Source organism: Psammomys obesus, unplaced genomic scaffold, assembly GCF_907164565.1.
Source record: "Psammomys obesus unplaced genomic scaffold, mPsaObe1.curated_primary_1811, whole genome shotgun sequence".
Taxonomy (NCBI): Eukaryota; Metazoa; Chordata; class Mammalia; order Rodentia; family Muridae; genus Psammomys; species Psammomys obesus.
In genome coordinates, this window is record NW_026596064.1 from 790,768 (window position 1) to 812,197 (window position 21,430).

At 41.2% G+C, this 21,430-nt stretch overlaps 1 protein-coding gene across 2 annotated transcripts in view; it reads left to right on the plus strand.

Annotated features, from left to right (window-relative positions):
* The first annotated feature begins 875 nt into the window (after positions 1-875).
* Klhl24 (kelch like family member 24) overlaps positions 876-21,430 on the plus strand; it is a 30,887-nt gene continuing 10,332 nt past the window's right edge. Inside the window, exons 1-3 of one of the 2 annotated variants that reach the window (XM_055625020.1) lie at positions 876-962; positions 6,075-6,137; positions 10,151-11,131. In XM_055625020.1, the coding sequence (XP_055480995.1) occupies positions 10,212-11,131 (920 nt within the window). In that variant the 5' untranslated portion in view covers positions 876-962; positions 6,075-6,137; positions 10,151-10,211. The other variant, XM_055625021.1, reaches the window with a different exon arrangement.

The following is a 21,430-nucleotide window of genomic DNA, read 5'->3' on the forward strand; positions in this document are numbered from 1 at the left end:
AGCAACTGGTCAAGCCAGAATGGCAAGCAGTTTTATTGCAAGTCTATCCATGAACACTCGGAAAGTCAGAAATGTTTCCCCTCCCACAGAAAGTACTCAATAAGCATTTTTTTAAGGTTAGTAGGAGGTAAAAAGGCAGTCTAAAAGCATATTAAATGGCCTGCATGTCAACTCTCCTCATATCTCCACCTTGTGGCAACTCATCTCCTTCCTTTTAACAGAGGCGCGACTCTCTCTTAATGTGTGGAAGAAAGAAATATAACTTTTATCAGAAGCTAGGACTAACTAAATGGTTTAAGGAGGACGGTCATCCTTAAAAAAGAATCTCTTAAAACCAAAACAACATTTTGGAGGAGGATCTGTGCCTTGGAAAATAAAATTTTGTTACAACTTTTGTTCGACTCCTGCACCTGATTAAAACAATAACAACAAAAGGCCAACATAGGCTCTGATACAAGCGACCTTAACATATTTACAAAGATAGCTTCCTCTGTGCTGGTGACCATGCACCTAGCACATTCCGCCCCTCAGGCCCTCTGATTTCCCAAGTGTGTTAGAAAGTGTTAATTAAAACAAACAAGCCTTATTCCAAGCTCTAAGGTCGGCTAAGTCCGGGTCTTGTGCTTTGGCATGTAGAGGGCTCTTTGAAGACAGTCAACATACCACTCGGGCCTTGTTCAAAATGCATTCCTTTATCCTGATTCTACCTTAAATAAATGTTTCGCTCTACAGCGAACCCAGGTGGCCGGGAAACCCAGCGACAGTAAAAACTACATCTCCCAGGGTACTCCGGGAAGGGATGCATCCCCATTGGCCAAGGGTGAGTGACGCTGAGTGTTTTGGCCCGACGGTCACATGTTTCCTTTGTTGTGAGCAGTGGCAGGGACTGGTGGCTTCGGGAGACGCCGGCGCAGCAGAGACAGCGGGTCGCCGCTCGGGCCGCTTCCAGCCTGCGCCGAGAGGTACCAAGGGTGGCCGCTCCAGACGGCCCGCGACCGCGGCACTGACCACCAGCACCTGCGGGAGGGAGGCGAGGCCCCCGGCAGCTGGAAGCCCGGCGCGGCCTCGGGCGTGGGGACCGGGCGGGGACTGCCCCGCGGCGGCGATGCGCTTCGGGCGGAGGCGTCCGGAGGGCTGCGGCCTCGGACCTGGCGTTTCCGTGGGGTGAGGGCGACCGTGGGTGCTGTCGCCGAGCACGGACAGGGGTCGGGTTGCCGGGGCCACCGCCGCCCGCGGCGCGATTGCGAAACCTGCTGGGCGTGGTCACCTGACCGTTACCCGCCCCCGCCGAGCCTTTGTTTACCGGGAGCGGGGCTGCGGGCCGTCCCCGGGGAGCCCCCGCCCGGCAGCCCGCTTCCTTCTCCGGGCTCCGCTTCTTAATTTAGTTCCCAGTGTTCCCGCCCCCAAGTGCTGGACACCCGAGGAGAAGACCGTTCGGGCGGCCGGGATTGGGTGCCGCCGGCGAGACCGGGCCAGCGAATTCCGAGTTTTTATGGGCGGGGGCTGGTGGCTGAGTGGCCCGCACCGGGCAGTCCCGCCCTCGCTTGAAGGTGACCTGGAGGACGCGGGCGCCGCGGGAGGGGCGCAGTGCTTCGGGGCGTGCCCGGCGGAGGCCCGAGCTAACCCGGAGCCGACAGCTCCTGGCCAGCCGCGCTGGGACAGTGCGCAAAACTGCGCTGCTGCGAGTTTGCCCTTGCCTGCTCGGTCCAGCCTTAGGTGGTAAAGGGAGAGCCACAAGGCCACATTTGGGGAAGCCTCAATGTCAGTTCTAGGGGATTTTAACCATAAGTCATTTTTTTTACTTTCTTTCTAAATGGCGTGTTAGTGTTTGCTGCTGATACCCGGCAAATCCACCAGGTGGTTGACAAGGGTTTGGTGTTTTGTTTTTCTTTATTAGGATTTAAAATCTACCCCTTGCCACATAAAAGACCTGAAAGTTGCCTTTTACCTTAAAAAAAAAAAAGAGAGAGAGAGAGAAATTGAAGTTATTCGCCTAAAAGTTAAAGTTTTTTTTTTTTTTTTTTTTTTTTTTTTTTTTTTTTTTTTTTTTTTTAGAATGCGCTTTTCTAGTTTTCCTTGTTTGGGGATTTCCCGTACACATATTTTCTTGTATTAATCTTCCAGGTAATTCCTAAGTTTCTGAAGAGCGATTTGAAGGTGTGTTTTGGAAAGCTGTATGTTAAGATCATTGAAAGGCCAGTCATTTTCAGCCAGAGGATATTAAAGCTCTTAGGCTTGGTGGGCACTTAGCTTTTGTCACTTTAGAGCAGAAAAATTGAGCCGATTCAGTGAAGCAGGCCTTCCTAGTTATACAGTCTTAGTAATACTTTAAGGTTCACTTATTCCCCGTGGGTGTTTCGCCAGTGTGTATCTGCCAGGGTGTATCGTTCAGTGCTGAAGAAGGCCAGAAGAGGGTCTGAGCTCTCCCGGAGCTGGAGCTACAGGTGGCTCAGGTTGTCAGCGACCTTTTGGGTGCTGTGAACCGAACCTGGGTCCTCTGCAAGAGTACTGCTGAACCATTGCTCCAGCCCCTCTTAATATTAAAAATTCAAGTACTAATTAATGACTGTATTAGAGTAAGAAGCTGTCTGATCAGAGCATATAATCACTAGTATACTAAAGGTATTTAATAGACCCTAACATATACAAATTCAGTCCACTATACTTTAATAAAAACTACCATTTGATAAGCATTTTTTTTTTTCAAACAAAGCTTGTGACTTAGTCTCTAAAACAGGAAGAATAAAATAATAGTCTAAGTTATCAGTTATATCTTAAGCTTTCCTGGCTTTTGTCCAAATTGCTAAACCCTTAATGCTTTTTCACTGTGCTTTTTAACTTCCTTGTTTTCGTGCCATTTCATTAAGAGTCAAAGGTCAAGCCTTTGGTAAAGAAATACTTAGCAAATATGTTGCAGCATTTATTCTTGTGTGTACTTTTCTCTTAGGACAGCTCTTTGATCAAATATGTAGGTGTGGACTCTGTGATGAAAAATGTCCTCCCAAGCATTAATACAAAAAAACAACAAAACATGATTTCATTTCTGTTGTGACTGCAACAATGCAGTTGGACGTTTTAACATCTCTGTTTTTCATGCTATGAAAGGCTCAACAAGTTGAGTCCCCTGTGGGAAGTTCCAGTTATTTAGGAGGCTGAGGCAAGAGGACTGATTACTCAGCAGACCCAGGAGTTCAAGATCAGCCTGGGCAGCGTAGACAATTGGGGTCTGGAAGCAACAGCAGAATAGGGAATTAACTTCAAGAATTGCAGTTCTCTCAGCACCGGCCCCCACTTTCCTTTGATACTGAGGATTGAACCAAGGGTGTTCTCACACATGCTAGCCACTGAGTGCTCCCCATTTGGCTGATCATCTTAGAAGACCTAAAACATTCTAAAATAAATGAAGAGAACGTTGTTAAAGTTGAGTTCAAGCCTGTAACGCCAGCAAGGGAGTCTGGAGTTTGCACCAAGCGTGGAATACACAAGGAGACACTGTCTCAAAACAAAGTGATTAAGTTTTGTTGGAGTTTCTAAAATTATTTCTGAGTAATTTGTGCAGAACTATGTTAAATAAAAATCAATGCTTTCTGAGTGGTTTTGTGTATTAAAAGGCCAGGTCACAGAGCATTTGGTTGTTAATGGTTTAGTTGTAGTGAGGCAAAACTAAGTTTGGTAGCAGAAAGGGTAACTGTCAAAAGTCTTATTTCTCCCTTGCACACAAAACAGGATCTTCTTTTGTAGCCCTGGCTGGCCTGGTACTTGCTGTGTAAATCAGAATAGCCTTGAATTCACAGGACTCCTCCTGCCTCAGCTTCTGGAGTGCTGGGATTACAGGTGTTCACTCTTTGCTTGGCCTTTCATTTTTAAATAAAATTGCAGTAAGTACAGGGGTGGGAGATTAAACAAAACAAAACAAAACCCTTCAAAATGGCATTGTTTCCATGTCGGGTCTAGCGAGGAGCGTAACTTAGGGAGAGCTTTTTAGACAGTGAAAATTCCTGAAACTTATATATATATTTGTAAAATATATATATAAAAACATATATTTGTAAAATATATGTTTTATATTTTATGGAAGCTTGTGAAATTTATACAAATATGTGAAAACCTGCCCGGTTGCTGGGTTTAGTATAGTGCTTTGTAAAGGATTTGTCTGTTGGAAGCATTTGTTAGCATTCTTTTACATCTTTTAAGGATAAGTCTCTTCTCAGTTACCCTTTCTTGTTCCTGACTTATCTGTGGTTCAGTTTAGAAAAACGTAATGTGGAACACGATGGATGGATGGATGGATGGTTGGCAAGTTGTAGGTACTATCCTAGTAGAATATCTTTAGTTTCTTGTTCTGTGGTCTTTGGGAGACCCTAGTTGGTCGATAGAGTCTGTGACCTCTTTGTTGAGGATTCTTTTAAAGGAAGACAAAGCTTGTTCTGCTACACTGTAAATCACACCATATATAGCTCCTCCAGGCTTCGTACTTTGATCATATATATCCCTTGCCCTTTATCTAGTTGGCTTCTTGGGATTACCTAACTGGGCCTTCTGGCCCCTTTAATCCCAGAGGCAGCCAGATCTTTGTAAATTATAGGCCAGCCTGATCTACATAGTGAGTTCCAAGATAGCCAGAGCTACACAGAGAAGCCCTATCTCAAACAACAAAAATAACAGTCTAAAAGAAAAAAGCTTAAGTGTTACCTAAAAGTCTTGTAGACAGTCCTGGCTGGATGAGTTATTTTCAAGTTCAGATGGTTTAATTCTACACCAAACGAATCATGAGAGACTGCATTCCAATTTGTGCTTGAGTTTTCTACTAGAGAAATGCTGAGAATTTGGATCCATTTCACTGTTAACCTTGGAGTTCTTGTTTTTTTCTAGGATTGTAGCCAATCCTACAGTGTCTAAAATTGAATTTGAATCTAACATTTGCTACCTTGGTGTCAGACACAAGTGGGACTCTTTCATTTCTTTGGGCCTTACTAACTACTGGTAAAGAATACTTAGGTAGGCCTAACCGTTGCCCGACTTGACTAAGATGCAGCATTCTTCATTAAGTGTATACACAAATTAGACTGCCTAATGAAAGCAAGGAGACATACAAGATAGTATTCATGTCCTAATCATAGCGTAGTCTGGGTATAAAGATGTGATTGTATATATCTTTCTTAAAAATTGGTTATTTATATTGATAGCAACAAGTTCTTTATGGATGACTAGATCAGAAACCAGAACCAACCAGTTGCAGTTAAATCTGATTGCTGTCCTATTCACTGCTCTAAATCCTGGTGGTTCTCCTAAGTATTCTTCTCCATCTCTTACACACTCACTCTCTCACACTCATGCACACGTTACCCTCATGCATAGAGGAGAGATGGTAGTTGCCGTAGACATTAACTATAAGGTTCAGTAAAGCAGAATTCTATAGTAATTATTAGATAAGCTTAAAAATTCTATTTAGAATTGTATATAACAAAAGCTTAAAAGTGGGTGGGTTTTCTTATCCTATTTTTAACTCTTGAGACTTCTCAAATTGATTCCATAGTTATATATGGTATGTAGTGAATAAACTGTTTACTTTGGTCATGTTGGTACATCAACTCTTATACAATAAATTAATTTCATCAAATTTGAATGGAAAGTCAGTTTTTTGGCATTTTTCAAATATTCAAAGTGCAATTATTACAGTGTGTACATTTCTTCATCCTACTGTCAAATTTAGCTTATTATTACCACAAAAAGTAAAAGAAATTTGAATATAATTGCATATAAACTATTAATTTACTTTGGGGGAGTTGGGGTTTTTTGTTTGTTTGTGTTTGTTTTTGTTTTTGTTAAGATGGGGTTTCTTATGTAGCCCTGGCTTTCCTGGAACTCAAAGAGATTCACCTTCCTGTGCCTCCCAAGTGCTGGGGTTAAAGACGTGCACCTCCACACTTGGCAACAAGAAAGTGTTACTTTTAAAGATCTGTGTAAAAGTGAACTTCAGGAAGAAACTGGAATTTACCAAGAACTGTTTTCAGCATATTACTAGGGTACCTGAGCTGATAGCATCTGACTTAATATGTTGTTCTCTATTTTAGGTGTGGACATTTAAACAACACAAGTATTTTGCCTGGGGCTTTGGTCAAACAAATGCTGAGAAGGTATATTTGTGTTTATTGGCTATTTCAACATTGTTATTAGTTTAAACCATTCTATTTCTTTAACCTGGGGTAATTTGATGCTAGTCAGAATAACATTGACCAATTCTCTCTTATGACAGAATCGGGCTGAATCTGGGCTGAGTGTGGTGAGGCACAGCTGTAATCCCAACACTCAGTAAACATGGTTACATTTTTAACTACTACTACTTAAATAAACTATTACTAGTTTATTTTTTTAATTAAGCAAATACTTTATAAAAATGGAAAAACAAAGGCTGATTAATTATAAATGGAAGATCAAAAGTTAACCTTTGAAAGCATGTCATATTGGCAGGCTGTGTAAATCACTGACCCTGGGATAAGTAGTAAGAATTTTTATTTGGTTCTGTTGTGGAAGGCTAGTTAATGGAGTTTTCTTAGAAAGCCAGACACAGCAAGGTGGTTTTTGTTGTTGTTTGGTTGTTTGTTTTTATTTTTGAGACAGGAATTCTGTGTAGACTTGGCTATCGTGAAACTAGCTCTGTAGACCAGGCTGGCTTCCAACTCACAGAAATCCACCTGCCTCTGCCGTCCAAGTGCTGGGATGAAAGGCATGCACCACCAGCAAGTTTTAATAAACTTTTATGTCCCTAAATTTACCTAATGATGATACATTGCACTAGCTACAGAAAGCAGGCGCGTGTTCTCCTTTAAGTATCAAGGAAATGCAAATGTGTGTGGCACCAGAAAGGCCAAGTAGGTGAGGGTGTGTTTGTCTGTTTTGCTGTCCCTGTTAGCTGATTCATTTATTGTTTTATTCTTTTTTGAGTTTTTAGACAGCATGTCTCTGAGTAAGTCAGGCTGGCCTCAGGCCTACAGCCATCTGCCTCTGCCTCCTGGAGGCTGAGACTGTAGGCATACATCGCCACACCCAGCTTAAAGACTTTTTTTTCTTTTTTATTGTCAACACGAGTTATTTATATCACTAATCAAAGTTCAGTGGTTTATGTGATTCTTTTTGAGCCTGAAATACAGTAGTGATGATTATGTTAAACTAGGTGAGCTGATACAAAGAATAAATTCTTGATTTCCTAAATTCTTGATTTGGGAAACTGACTTTTGACTAAGTCAGACTAATTTGAATCTAGACTCGTAAAAATTCAAATGTGAATTATTTGCTATGTCATTAACCAATTCTGTGTGTGTGCTTGTTTTGAGACAGGCTCTCATGTATCAGGCTAACCTAGAATTTTCTCTAGCTGAGGATGACCTTGAACTGGTGATCCTCCTGCCTCTACCACACAAGTACTGTGTTTACAGGGATATACCATGCTTACTTGTTCCTGATCTTCCCTGTCCTCCACATTCTCAGAAGAAATCAATGACTATTATGTTCTTTAGTAATTTTAGGCATCTTAAGTGCTAAAAAAAAAATTAATGTAAAAGGAGGACTCTAATTTGGCATATTGTCTGTGCTACATCATCATGCAGTATTATTTTGTAATCACGCGCTGTTGATTTCTTCTAAAGACTAGATGTACTAGCCAGATAGTCTTTTGCACCTAAGGTTAGAAAATAGAAGGTACTCATTTATTGCTTCTGTGATTGTGCTGGTTATTTTTTTTCAACTTTAGGGAAGAGGAACCTCAGTTGAGAAAGTACTCCCATTAGATTGCTTGTAGTTAAGTCGGTAGGACAATGTTTTGGTGATTGACATAGGTGGACCCAGGCCACATGGAGGTCCTGGGCAGGTGGTCCTGAGGGTGTAAGAAAGTGGGCTAAGCACAACGTAGGATGTAGGATACAAGCCAGTAAATAGTACTTCTTGCCATTTTCTTCGGTTCCTGCCTCAAGTTCCTGCCCTAAGTTTCCCACTGATGGAGTGTGACCCTGAAAGTTGCAAGCTAAAATAAACCCTTTACTAATCAAATTGCTTTTAGTCATGGTGTTTTTGGTTTTTGTTTGTTTGGTTTGTAGGATTTTACTGTGTAACAGAGCCCTGGCCAGCCTGGATTCACTTTGGTTTTTGTTTGTTTGTTTTTAATTTTTTATTCACCTTATATCCCAATAGTAGTCCTCTCTTTCCTCTCCTCCAGACTCCACCTTCTTTCCCTCTTCCACCAACCCCTTCCCTCCCCCACAGAAAAGGGGAGCTCCCCCATCCCAGTACATCAGGTTGAATCAGGACTGGGTGTATCCTTTTCCATGGTGGCCTGGCAAGGCAGCCCTGCCAAGGGGAAGTGATCAAAGACAGCGCCTGTTCCCCTTACTACGGAACCCATATGAAGACCAAGCTGTCCATTGGGTACATATGTGTAGGGGTCTTAGGTCCAGTCCATGCATGGTCCTTGGTTGGTGCTTCAGTCTCCGCAAGCTCCCCTGGGCCCTGGACTCACTTTATAGACCAGGCTAGCCTTGAATTCACACCTGCCTCTGCCTCCTGAGTGGTAGGATTAAAGGTATGCACCTCCATGCCTGGCTTGGGTCATAGTGTTTTATAATAGCAGTAGTAACCCTAACTAATACAGTTTTCTTCAAATTTCCATTACAAATAGGTAGTGCTGTTTTATATTGTTAAATGTGCCTGTTATTTAGGCACTGCTCTTTATTGTCACATTTATTTATTTATCTATATCTATCTATCTATCTATCTATCTATCTATCTATCTATCTACCTATCTACCTACCTACCTACCTACCTACCTACCTACCTATCTATCTGTGCTGGAGGGCACATGTGTGCCATAGAATGTATCTAGATGTCAGAAAATGACTTGCAGGAGTCAGTCCTCACTACTACATGGGTTCTGGGGATCCAACTCAGGTCATCACGCTTATCTACCGAGCCATCACAACAGCTCCCATCTATGACTAAGAAACATGTCGCAGTCCCTCAAAGATGGCTATGAGTGAGCAACCAAAGGATTTAGTCATTCAACTAAAGACAGTTCCTTTTCGTTCTTTTGAGACAGGATCTCATTTAGGTAGCCTTAGTTGGCCTGCTGGTGCTCTCTAGGTAGCCCAGACCAGCCTTGAATTCATCACATAGCCAAGCATGACCTTGAACTCTTGAGTTTCCCCGCCTCTACCTTCCAAATGGTGAGATTACAAATGTGTACCATGAACCTAGTTTATGTGATACCAAACACAGGCTTCATGGCATACTAGGTAAACAGTTTACCAACTGAGCTATGCCCCAACTCAAGTCCATATATTTTTTTTAATAGCTGTAATAAACTATTCCATCATGAAGATATCCAGTGGTTTAATTAAGGGCCTTTAGCTTGTCATAAAAAAGTACTTTCTGTCAGTACAACCCTGAACATCTATGTAAATTGTTTCACAAATTCCTGATCATCTCTTCAAGAAAATGGTAAAAAATGAGGCTGGTCAAACAGTTTATGTATTTTTTAAAGATTTTATTTAGTTTTAGTTTATGTAATGAGTGCTCTGTCTTCTTATACACCTGCATGCCAGAAGAGGGCATCAGATCCCAGTGTTTTGAGCCATCATGTGGTTGCTTAATACCTGTAGAAGAGCGGATAGTGCTCTTACCCTCTGAGCCATCTTTCCAGCCCCCAGTTTACATATTTTTAAAGTATAGTGATAGGTAAATTCTAGAACTGCTATATTATGAAAATAACTTTAAGATTGTGGCTATAAGCCATGCCCAGTGAAGCATGCTTCTAGGAGGCTGAAGTAGGAGGAGTTCAGACCATCCTGGGCTATATAGGGAAGACCTTGTTTCAAACCAAACAACAGCTGAAGGATTGCCAGTCCTGTTCGCTGTGCTTTCTTCTCTGCTGTGTAGGAGAGGGCAGAAATTGATCATCTGGAAGAATGTGTATACCCCTTTGAGCTGAGGACCGCTAGACTCCCACAAATTAATTCTCATATGTTCTAATCCTGAAAATACAAATTTTCATCAGCTTTTATTAAAACGAGCTAGTGTATATTATAGAATATAATAATCATGTGACTTTGATATGTTTACATACAAGTGAAATTGTCTAATTATTTTTATTTTTCTTTAGACACATAAAGAAGAGCCCTAGGAGCCATTTCTCAACAATTATATAGTAAACTGCTATAACAATGGTACTAATATTGGGACGCAGACTAAATAGAGAGGATCTTGGGGTGCGTGATTCGCCAGCAACTAAGCGAAAAGTTTTTGAAATGGACCCCAAATCTCTGACAGGTCATGAGTATTTTGACTTCTCTTCAGGATCATCCCATGCTGAGAACATACTCCAGATATTTAATGAGTTCCGAGACAGCCGCCTGTTCACAGATGTTATCATCTGTGTGGAAGGAAAAGAGTTCCCGTGCCATCGAGCTGTTCTCTCAGCCTGTAGCAGCTACTTCAGAGCCATGTTCTGTAACGACCACAGGGAGAGCAGAGAAATGCTGGTTGAGATCAATGGCATTTTAGCTGAAGCTATGGAGTGCTTTTTGCAGTATGTGTACACTGGGAAGGTGAAGATCACAACAGAGAATGTCCAGTATCTCTTTGAAACCTCCAGCCTCTTTCAGATCAGTGTTCTCCGGGACGCGTGTGCCAAATTCTTAGAGGAGCAGCTTGATCCTTGCAATTGCTTAGGAATCCAGCGTTTTGCAGACACCCACTCACTCAAGACTCTCTTCACAAAATGCAAGACCTTTGCATTACAGACTTTTGAGGATGTGTCCCAGCACGAAGAATTTCTTGAGCTTGACAAAGATGAACTTATTGATTATATCTGCAGTGATGAGCTTGTGATTGGCAAAGAAGAGATGGTTTTCGAGGCCGTCATGCGCTGGGTCTACCGAGCCGTTGATCTGCGAAGACCACTGTTACATGAGCTGTTGACGCATGTCAGGCTCCCTCTCTTACATCCTAACTACTTTGTTCAGACAGTTGAGGTGGACCAGTTGATCCAGAATTCCCCTGAGTGTTATCAGTTGCTTCATGAAGCAAGACGGTACCACATTCTCGGCAATGAAATGATGTCCCCAAGGACTAGGCCACGCAGGTGAGATGGTGCTTTACAAATACAGCTAACAATAGTTGTTTTAAATATGTTTTAAAATGCCTGACTCAATCTCCGCATACTCCGTTGCGTGTATAGTTTAGTTGGAGGCTTGGAGATGTAGCTTAGTTTGTAGAGGACTTACCTACATAAACTGGGCATGGTGGCACATATGTAAACACACAGAGACAGGTGAAGCCTTAAAGGTTATTGTCAGCTACATGTGTAAAACCTACATTTCAGCTCAGTATTTAATGTCAGTCTCAACTTCCAATGATTTTTTTTTTTTCTGGTGTTTTTGCTTTTTGAATGCACACATTATCTGTGTAGCCCAGGCTGGCCTTAAAATCTATGTAGGCCAACATTGAAATTCTGATCCTCCTACTTCTACCTCCCAAGTGCGTAGGATTATGGCATATGCCACCATTCCCAACTTGGGTCCTTTGTCTGAATGTGAAAGTTACATCCATGTTAGAGAATATTTAAGTAAGCTTATATTTGGGGTGAAATGTGGTTATTGGGATTTTGTATGTTATATATTGGTATTATATATGTGCCTTAGTAATGGAAAGCATAGATGTATTTGGCAGGGATATAGCTGTATAGGTGCCCACTGCACACCTGTGTTTAAATGGAAGTTGGAAAACAGCTTTGTGGAGTCAGCTGTCTCCTCCCACCTTTACATTGGTTCTGGGCGTAGAATGGTCACCAGGCTTGTGTAGTAAGCACCTTTACCCATTGAGCCATCTTGTCAGCCCTTGAAAAGAAACTTTTTTTTTCTTTAATTTATGTGTATGGGTATTTGTTTGCCTGCATGCAGTACCAATAGAGAACAGAAGAGGGCATTGAATCCTCTAGAACTAGAGCTAAAGATGGTTGTTAGTCCCAGGGAGTGCTGAGAATTGAACCCAGGTCTTCTGGAAGAGCAACCAGTGTTCTTAACCAATGAGCCATCTCATCAACACCATCTGTTTATCTTTTGTGTATAAATGTTTTGCCTGCTTGTGTTCATGCCTGAAGGACATAGATTCACTTTTTATTGATTGTGGTAAAAGTACAGGACATAAAATTTACTATTACACCCAATTTCAGCAGTACAGTTGTCATTGTTAGATATCACGTTGTTGTGGAACCAGTATATATTTTTCTGTATTACCCCATTTTTCATGTAAATTTAATGTAGCTCACAAAAAATCATGCCTTTACTTTGATTTTGCTTGTCTTTGTTTTAGAATATTCTTAAGATTCATCATACGAAATAGACAGGTTGGTTTATTTTTAATCTTAAGTAATTTAGCTGTCACAGGATTTCATCTTTTGTATATGTAATAAGGATGATGGTGTTGCCTTAATAGTTTCTAATGAAACTATTAAATGGATGTTTTTCCCCCTTGTATGCATGTATGTGTGGGTATGAGGTATGCGTGTGGAGGTCAGAGAACAACTTTTAAGGAGTCAGTTTTCTCCTGTGTGAGCTCTAGGAATTAAACTAAGGTCAGACTTGGCACCAAATGCCTCTTGTCCACTGTGTCATCTGCATGTCCTGTATGTCCCTCTTAAAGCTGATATTTAATCTGCATTAAGCCTCTTTTAAAAAAATTTTTTCCAGTATTTGGAAGACTTTATTTTTTTAGAAATTATGTTCAGAATTTGGTAATTACTAATACATAAAATTTTACTAATCTGCCTTCCTTCCTTCCTTCTTCCCTTCCTTTCTCCCTCCCTCCCTTTCTCCCTTCCTCTATTCCTCTCTCCTTTCCTCCTTATGACAGGGTCTTACTGTGTAGCCTTGGCTGGCTTGGAACTCATAGGGAGTACTGGGATTAAATGTATGTGCTACAATGCCTGATATTTCTTATTTTAGGGTAAGAGTACTTTTTTTTTTTTTTTAAGTAGAAGAATTTAGTTAAGTAATTGTAGGGCTTTTCTTTAGTTTTGTTGAGTCTCATTGTAGCTAAGATTTGACAAATTCTCCTTTCCCCACCTCCCAAGTGCTGGGACAATAAACATAGGGATTATAGGCATGAGCCACCATGCCTACTTTGCCTTTCCTAAAGGATCATGATTAGTATGGAAAGGTATCCTGACTGTATTGAGAAAGCTGAACAACCTCAGGGCAGCATAATTATCAGCTCTTGCAGGACTTTCTACACATAGCATATTCCTCCAAAAAGGAAGTCACTCATTTTTTCCAGCTTAATATCCTTGTTACAGGTAGAATTTTGCAGGTATATGCTACCATACCCAGCTTACATCCAAATTTGTGTGTGTGGTGTGGGCACATGTAGGCACAGTATTTGTTCGCACATTGTGTAGGCCACAGCAGTGTCCTCTAGGTGTCCGCTTACACCTTGAAGTGTAGTCTTCACCAACCTGGGAGTTCTTTTCACCAACGCTGGCTGGCTAGCCAGTTGGCTCTCAGGATCCACTCATCTCTATCTCCAGTTGCTGAGGTTGCAGACAAGTGCAGCCACGCCTTTTGTTTTGCCTTGGTGCTGGAGATTAAAACTCAGGTCCTTACTTGGATCCTCATGCTTGAAGAGCCAGTGCTCTTACCCACTGCACCATCTTCCCAGCTCTGTTTTACATTCAACCTTCAAGGGCACCAGATATATATTTTTCTCACAGTGAAAAATATATATCTATCAGGTTACAGGAGCACCCCATTAGGAAACCAGCATGAAGAACCAAAGTAGAATTTAATAAACTTGGGGCCATTGTATATGCAGTAGCAAGTACTTCTCTCAAGTGGTCATTACCTGAAACTCCAGAGAGGATCCTCCACTGTCAGCCTCTTGTCCTTCCCCCGCTTAGCACTTTCCTGTCCTGTATTGTTACAATAATTACTAGACACTAGCTGGATATTGTACATTAATTTGTATAGATTCTTATCTTTCTGGGAAGTTCCAAACCTATACATTTTCTACTATTTAACTCCAGCCCCTTGTATGAGTTCAGCTTGTCTTCAGTCTTGACTGAGACTCCTAATCAGGCCATCACAGACCTTGTTTTGTTAGTCTCCTTTTAGTCTGGAGCCGGCTTCCTTTCTCTTCCGGGTGTTATACCGTGTTGATTCTGGTGTTGAGGATTGAGTTCATGGCCCTGTGCATGCTAGGTGAATGCTCTACCACTGAGCCACACCCTCAAACTGGGTTTGGCATTAATTGCCCTACCTTGAAACTCCATTCACTTCTGGAATATTCTGGGATCATTGTCATCCTCAGCTTTCTGCTCACCAGTTCTCTGCCAGTATTGAGAGTCCTGATTCCTGTGTCTGGTTTGTAATGTTATCTGGTCAGTTTGCATCTTTTTGTCTTGCTTTACTTACTTTCCTGGGTGACCTTTATCTCATCTAGATCATGGTTTTCATTACCCCTAAAATGCATTCATCAGCTTTAACCATGAATCTGTAGCACAGTTTTCTCATTTGTTTATTCGTATTTCTTTTAAAGTTTTGAATAACTTGTACCTTACTTCTTTTTGTTTTATATGATTTATATAATTTCTTCTTAATTTATATACATACTTACTACTTGATTGTACCTATCTTTTATAATAGCATAACAAAACAGCTCTTACAATTAAAGGTAATAGTTCATTTTAGCTAAAACCTGATTCATATTTAAATACTTCTAAATTGTCGTTTAGCTGGAAAGATGGCTCAGAGGTTAAGAACACTTGTTTTTTCAAAGATCCTGTGTTCAATTCCTAAAAACCACATGGTGATTCATAACCATCTGTAATAAGATCTGATGCCATCTTCTGGTGTGCAGACAGAAATGATATATAAATAATCAATCTATCTATTTATCTAAATTGTCCTTTAATATATCTGGGTTTAGAATCTGTCATTATATGTGTTTGTTTCTAAGAAATCTCTTATATTCCAAATAACTGCTTTTTTATGTTTCTGACTTGATAAAAAATTTGCTTAAAATAATAGCTCATCTTTTAAATTCTTCTGACTACTCTTTATGTCTTTGTTTATGTGTATTTAGATACATATGCTTCCTAGAAAGTGAAAGCTGTCTCTACAAACTTTTGCTTCATGGACGTTAGTTAGCTATTTGGGGCTAAAATTGATTCTAAGTAATGTGAACATTACATTGCTTATTAAAAGGGACATGTGCATATTATCATCTTTCCAGCTATCATTCCGTAAAAAGACTAGGAAACTCAGTCCCAGGAACTGCTCTTTGTACCGTAACCCAGGTAAATTCACTCAAGTTAAAGAATAGCTATGAGTTAATACTATTATACACATGTTCAGAGAAGTACTTTAGTTACAGTAAATTTTGGCTTCTCCTAGAACACCCACTGCCTTCTTAGTAACTTTTGAATATGAATTATTTCAAAGACATTTCATAAAAATGATACTGTCCTTTATAGGACTTTACTAAATATTCTTATTCTTGTTTTTGAGACAAGGTCTCATATATCCCAGGCTGGCCTCCAGCCCTCTAACATGGCCAATGCTGACCTTGAACTTCTGAGAGTGCTTTCACTTACTCAGTGTTATTCAGTACTGGGATTATAGACCTGGGCCACCATACCAGCTATTGCTCGTGTTCTGTGCCCATAACATTCCTAGTTTCCTTTCTTCCCGACCGTTCTTCTCTAAGTATTAATACAGACAGGAAACTTGTCCCCAGGGTGGAAGGTTTTGTACGTTGCTGCATTATGGGAATTGACACGGCCTGTGCATGCTAGGCAGCTACTCTACCTCTGAGCTACTTCTCCTGCCCTCCAGGAGGTAAGCTTAATATTAGTGTGGAAACCCTAACACTTGTGTCAGGATGCCCACATGTAATCCTGTTCTCAGGTGGCTGAGGCAGGAGCGTCGCTATGAGTTTAAGACCAGCCTGAGCTATAGTCGTAGTATCAGGCCAGCTAGGGGAACATAGCAAGACCTGTGTGAGACAAAAAAGGAAAAGAAAAAAACAATTACACAAGTTTGGACTTTTTGTTATTGCCCTTTTTTCCTCCTCTTCCTCCTCCTCCTCCTTCCTCCTTCCTCCTTCCTCCTTCCTCCTTCCTCCTTCCTCCCTCCTCCCTCCTCCCTCCTCCCTCCTCCCTCCTCCCTCCTTCCTCCTTTCTTCTTCTTCTTCTTCTTCTTCTTCTTCTTCTTCTTCTTCTTCTTCTTCTTTCTTCTTTCTTCTTTCTTCTTTCTTCTTCTCTGCATAGGACAGTACAAGCCATGGCATGTGTATAGAGGTCAAAGAATAACCTGTGAAGTAGCTTCTCTCCTTCTACCATCTAGGCCCGGGATCAAACTCAGGTCATTATGCTTGGCAGGCCACTTTACTTTCTGAACCTTGGTGACAGCCCTTGAAAGAATTTTTTTCTCTATAGCTTTTTGTTTTTGTTTTTGCTTTTGTTTTCTGAGTTTTATGTAGACTGTAGAGTGGTGAACTTGCTATAAAGTCAGAGCTGGATTCAAACTCCTGATTCTTTGGCCTTGAACTCCTGATTCTCCCGTTTCTGCTATCCAGGTACCAGGATTGTAGGTACGGACCATTATACCCTGCATGACGGTACCTTTGAACTCTGAAGAATCGTCTAGTAATCACCTTGAACAGTTCTGGTTTTATCTAAATATGTGCCATCCTTACATGCCAAGTGCTGGCCTTCAGAGTGTTTCATCTGGAGAACAGTGACTTATGTGTGTGATGGGCCTCTGCCACACCTTTGACTTGTTCATAAATCTGGTGGTGGTGATGAATCACATCCCTGGCCAATTTTTTTTTTTTTAAGTCTAATTCAGACCTGTACTGTACTTCATTTTGATTTCTTTTTGGTTTTCCTAGACAAGATTTTTCTGTGTGGCCCTGGCTGTCCTGAAATTCTGTAGACCAGGCTGGCCTTGAACTTGGTCCACCTGCTTCTGCCTCCCAAGTGCTGGGACTAAAGGCATGTGCCACCACCGCTTGGTTTTGATTTCTTTTTCAAGTTTTGTTGTGTGTATGTGCATTATGTGGGGGAACATGATATGGAGGTCAGGAAACAGTTATGTGAGTTAATTCTCTCCTTCCACATTTATGGGCATTCCAAGGTTCAGACTCACTTGTCAGGTTGTATGGCAAGTGCTTCATCCACTAAGCCATCTCACCAGCCTACATTCAATTTCTTATTCTAGCCCAAATCCTCATTTTTTTATTTGCCATTCCATCCTGCAAATCGGCCTTTTTTTCCTTTTTTTTTTTTTTTTTGGCTATCTCTGTACAAGCCTGGAACATGCTGTGTAAACCAAGCTAGCTTTAAACTTGGATCCACCTGCCTCTGGCTTCTGAGTGGTAGCACTAAAGATGTGTCCAGCCCTATAGGATACTAGACTTAAACTACTGCTTGTTTGGAAGTTTGTGTCTGAGTTTTTGCATCATGCTTCCATTCAGATTGTCCCTACCATAGTGATTACCTGGAATTTCCCCTGGCACATGCCGATTCTTTATTTTGATAGAACTGGGCTGTCCACCAAATAACATCATGGATAACATTGAACTGGACATGTGTTTACTGATGTAATGGCCCTATCAACAAATTGCTCATATGAGGTGGGGTGTGGGGGATTGAACAGTAGGAACAGCTAAGAGCTTGTCATCATTTTGAGGTTAGAATCAGCAGTCAATGTGTATACTTGAATCCTGACTTCTAATATTTACATGTGTTCATTCTTATGGAAGTAAGTACAGGTAATGATGATGAAACTAAAAAGGGAGCCATGAGGAGAAAAGGGATTTTAAGTCAAGGGGTTGGGAAGAGTAGTAGAGTCAAAGAAAGTGGCCAGGAACTGCTGGCTGAGGAGAGGAAGAAAGGTTGGGGGATCAAACAAAACAAAACTTTGTATGAAAACATCATAATGAAACCTGCTTGTGTGCTGATTTTTTTTTTTTTTTTTTTTTTTTTTTTTGGTATATGGGTGATTTGCATGCATGTATGTCTGTGCACCATACGGATTCAACTCCCTCAGAGGACAGATGAGGGCACTAAATCAAGTCCTAAAAGAACAGCACTGGACCCTCTCTCCAGCCCCTGAATGCTGATTTTTGTTAAAAAAAAAAAAAAAAAGTTACATAGTTATTTCTTCTTCTAATATTCACAAAGATTCATCTGCCTTTGCTTCACTTCCCAAGTGCTGGGAAGTGAAGCTATGTACCACCCCGCCATTCTTCTGATAATGCAGTTACTTATAATGAATATGAGAACCTAATCAGGATAATGATGACAAGTCTGACGTTCCAAGGAATAAGGGAGTTCTGAATATATTTTTCTTAAGAAATAGGATTTTACTGCTGGGCATTATATGGTCCCCTCCTGCCTCATGTCTTTATGTGTGTGTGGATGGAAGGTTATTTGCTGCAGCTTGGGCAGCTTACAGTGTAAACCTTTTTTCCCGGTACTTGGGAAGTGGAGGCAGGAAGATAAAGAGTTCAAGCTCATCTTCAGCTACATAGCATGGTCAAGGCCAAACTGGGCTATGTGAGACTTCCCAAAAAAGTGTGTGTGTGTACATGTGTACGTGTGTGTGTGTTATTTAATGATTATCTAATAAGTCCATTTTATAGGCAATATGGCTGTGATACTGACTTGCTGTGGCCACAAAAGTAGGGAGCAGAGCCAGGACTGACCTCAGTCCTGTGTATAGCTAGCTGTTCCTTTGTGTCTTAACTAAGAATGCTCTCCCATGTGGCTGGACATATGGGTCACCATTATTACATGTTTAGCTGCTTTAAATCGGACACTTTACAGAAAGTATTTACTGTGAGTTTTGCCTCCACCTCACCCTTAGGCAGTCCTTGGTGCTCCTCCTCAAAGGATACTATCCTCTGTTACCAGTTTTGACCTTTAGAAATATTCTCTGTGAAAGAAAAAGTGTATGTGGACGTGCATCTTCTGGACATTCTGTTCAGATGGTACACTACTACACTTAGAGTTCCTCACCTTGCTTTTGCCACTTAACACTTTTTTGGTTTCTTTATTTTATTGTCAATACTTGAGGTCTAACCTAAGTCTTCACCTATGCCAGGCAAGCGCTCTACCACTGAGCTATAAAATTATGTTTGAAATTGTCCTGTATGACCACGTACAGATCTTTCCCTTTTGTATTGTTAGAGAAACTTCCTAAGTTGTTCTCCAGAGTTTACTTTCCATTCCTTACAGTTGTGTGTGTGTTTGTGCCTGTGTGTGTTGTGTGTACATGTGTGTACACGAGAGTATAGTGGCCATAATACTATAGTGTCAGATCCCTAGAGTTGTTGTCACAGGCACTCGAGTAGCCTGCGCGAGGCCCTGGGCACTGAGGTGCTGGCCTCTGCAGCACCAGCATGTGCTCTGCAGCTCTGAGCCATCACTCCAGCTGCCTCCACTCTGTTCTTTTGGGCCACACTTGTATCGTATCCTATTTGTGGATAGGGCATAGGGCATAATTAGGTTTTCTTGTTGTTTTGTTTTTGTGGAGAAAGGATCTCATTGTGTATCCCTGGCTGTTCTGGAATTTGCTGTGTAAACCATTCTGCCCTAGAATGCACAGTGATCTGCCTGCCTCTGCCTCTAGTGTTGGCATTAATAATGGTAAACACCACCACTCCTGGCTCAAAATTCTTTTTTTTCCATTGAGCTTACCATCCGTCAGCTAATGGACATTTCGGTTGTTTTTGTCTTTTGGCTGGTGTGAGGCTTCTGTGAATGTTTAGAGTTTTGTTTTTTGTTTTTTGTTTTTAATGCTTCATTTATCTGTGTGTTTTCATATGTCATGGATGCACTGTGGCAGAGGACAGTTGGGAGTCAGTTCTCCTAGAGAATTAAAGTCAGTTCATCAAGGCCTTAGCAGCAAGCACTTTTACTTCTGTTTGTTTGTTTGTTTGTTTGTTTGTTTGTTTGTTTTTGAGAGAGAAGTGTTTTTTGATTTTAGGGTTTGGGGTTTTTTTGATACCAGAGATAGAACCCAGGGCTTACTCTGCTATAAAGTTATTCCCCTAGTCCTATTGTCTTAGTGTTTTTATTATTGTTTTGACAATTTCATTCATATATATAACATACATACATACATATATATGTATAGTATATGATTCACTACCTAATTTTCTGCACTTATTCTCTCCTATTTCTGCTGACTCCTTCTCAACTAGCCCTTCTACTTTCATCAGTTTGTATGTGTTCAAGAGAATATGTAGGAGAGTATATACTGGCACCTGGACAACTTACCAGTAATTACACTCCTGAAGAAAGTGACATAACTGCTAATAGCAATTCAGGGAAGGAGGGAGCCTCTTGAGCCCCTCCTCCATCCATGATGGAGTGTTGAAGGGGGCCAGCTGTACAGGTAGCCACAGCTGCTTTGTGTTCATTACTTACAGCCTAGCATGTCTGCAGAATAGTATTTTGCATAGCACTGTTCCGCATTCTCTAGCTGTTGATTCTTTGTCCCTCTTCGGCAGTGCTCTCTGAGCCTTGGAATCGAGTGGTAATTGTCTCAGTCAGGGTCTGCACTTACCAGTCACTTGTTCCAGCGTTTTAACACAGGCTGAGAACAGCACTTTGCGTATAAACACAGATGCTTGGAAAGCAGCTTGACCTCATGTCCATTTTATTTCTTTCTTTTTTTTTTTTTTTTTTGAAACAGCCTCACTGGCTCCCTATGAGCCTCCTGCCTCTGCCTCCCAAATGCTGGGATTAGAAGCATGTGATTCAGATGTCTTTTTTAATCTATGAATTTACTGCCCGTTACATGATTATCATCCTCTCTGTAGTGAACATGTTTCCATGTCATGAAATCTATGTATAGTGATCATTACCACCCTCATACTCACTTAAGTTGTCTTGGAGCTTTTTGCCTTCACCTCATGTCAACATCATTGTGTCTCAGTATTTAAGCATATCTGTTAGTTCTGGTGGTAAATTTTTAGATAATTGCTGCTTATGAAAAGTAAATATTGTGAGTCTTTATCACTACATCTGTCTCTTTATAAAAGCCGTCCGCTTAGGGTGGTTCCCAGCAGCAAGCCCTGGTGCACAGACTCAAGACCGTGTCCTCTCCAGGTTTAGAATATAAGATCAGATAGTTTTAGGGACAGATCTAACTATGAGAAACCAACCCAAGGCTAACCTAAGCAGCAATAGTGAGACCCTGTCTCAAAAAACACTAACAGGCTGACAATTTACGTTGGTGGCCAAACACTTGCCTAGCATGCACAAGGCCCTAGGTTTAAAGCCAGTTCCACACGAAAAGAGAGGAGAAAAGATAATCAGCAAGCAGATTAAATGTGCCACCTGCTCAGCATGTCGGTATAGTCGGGTCTCGCCAGG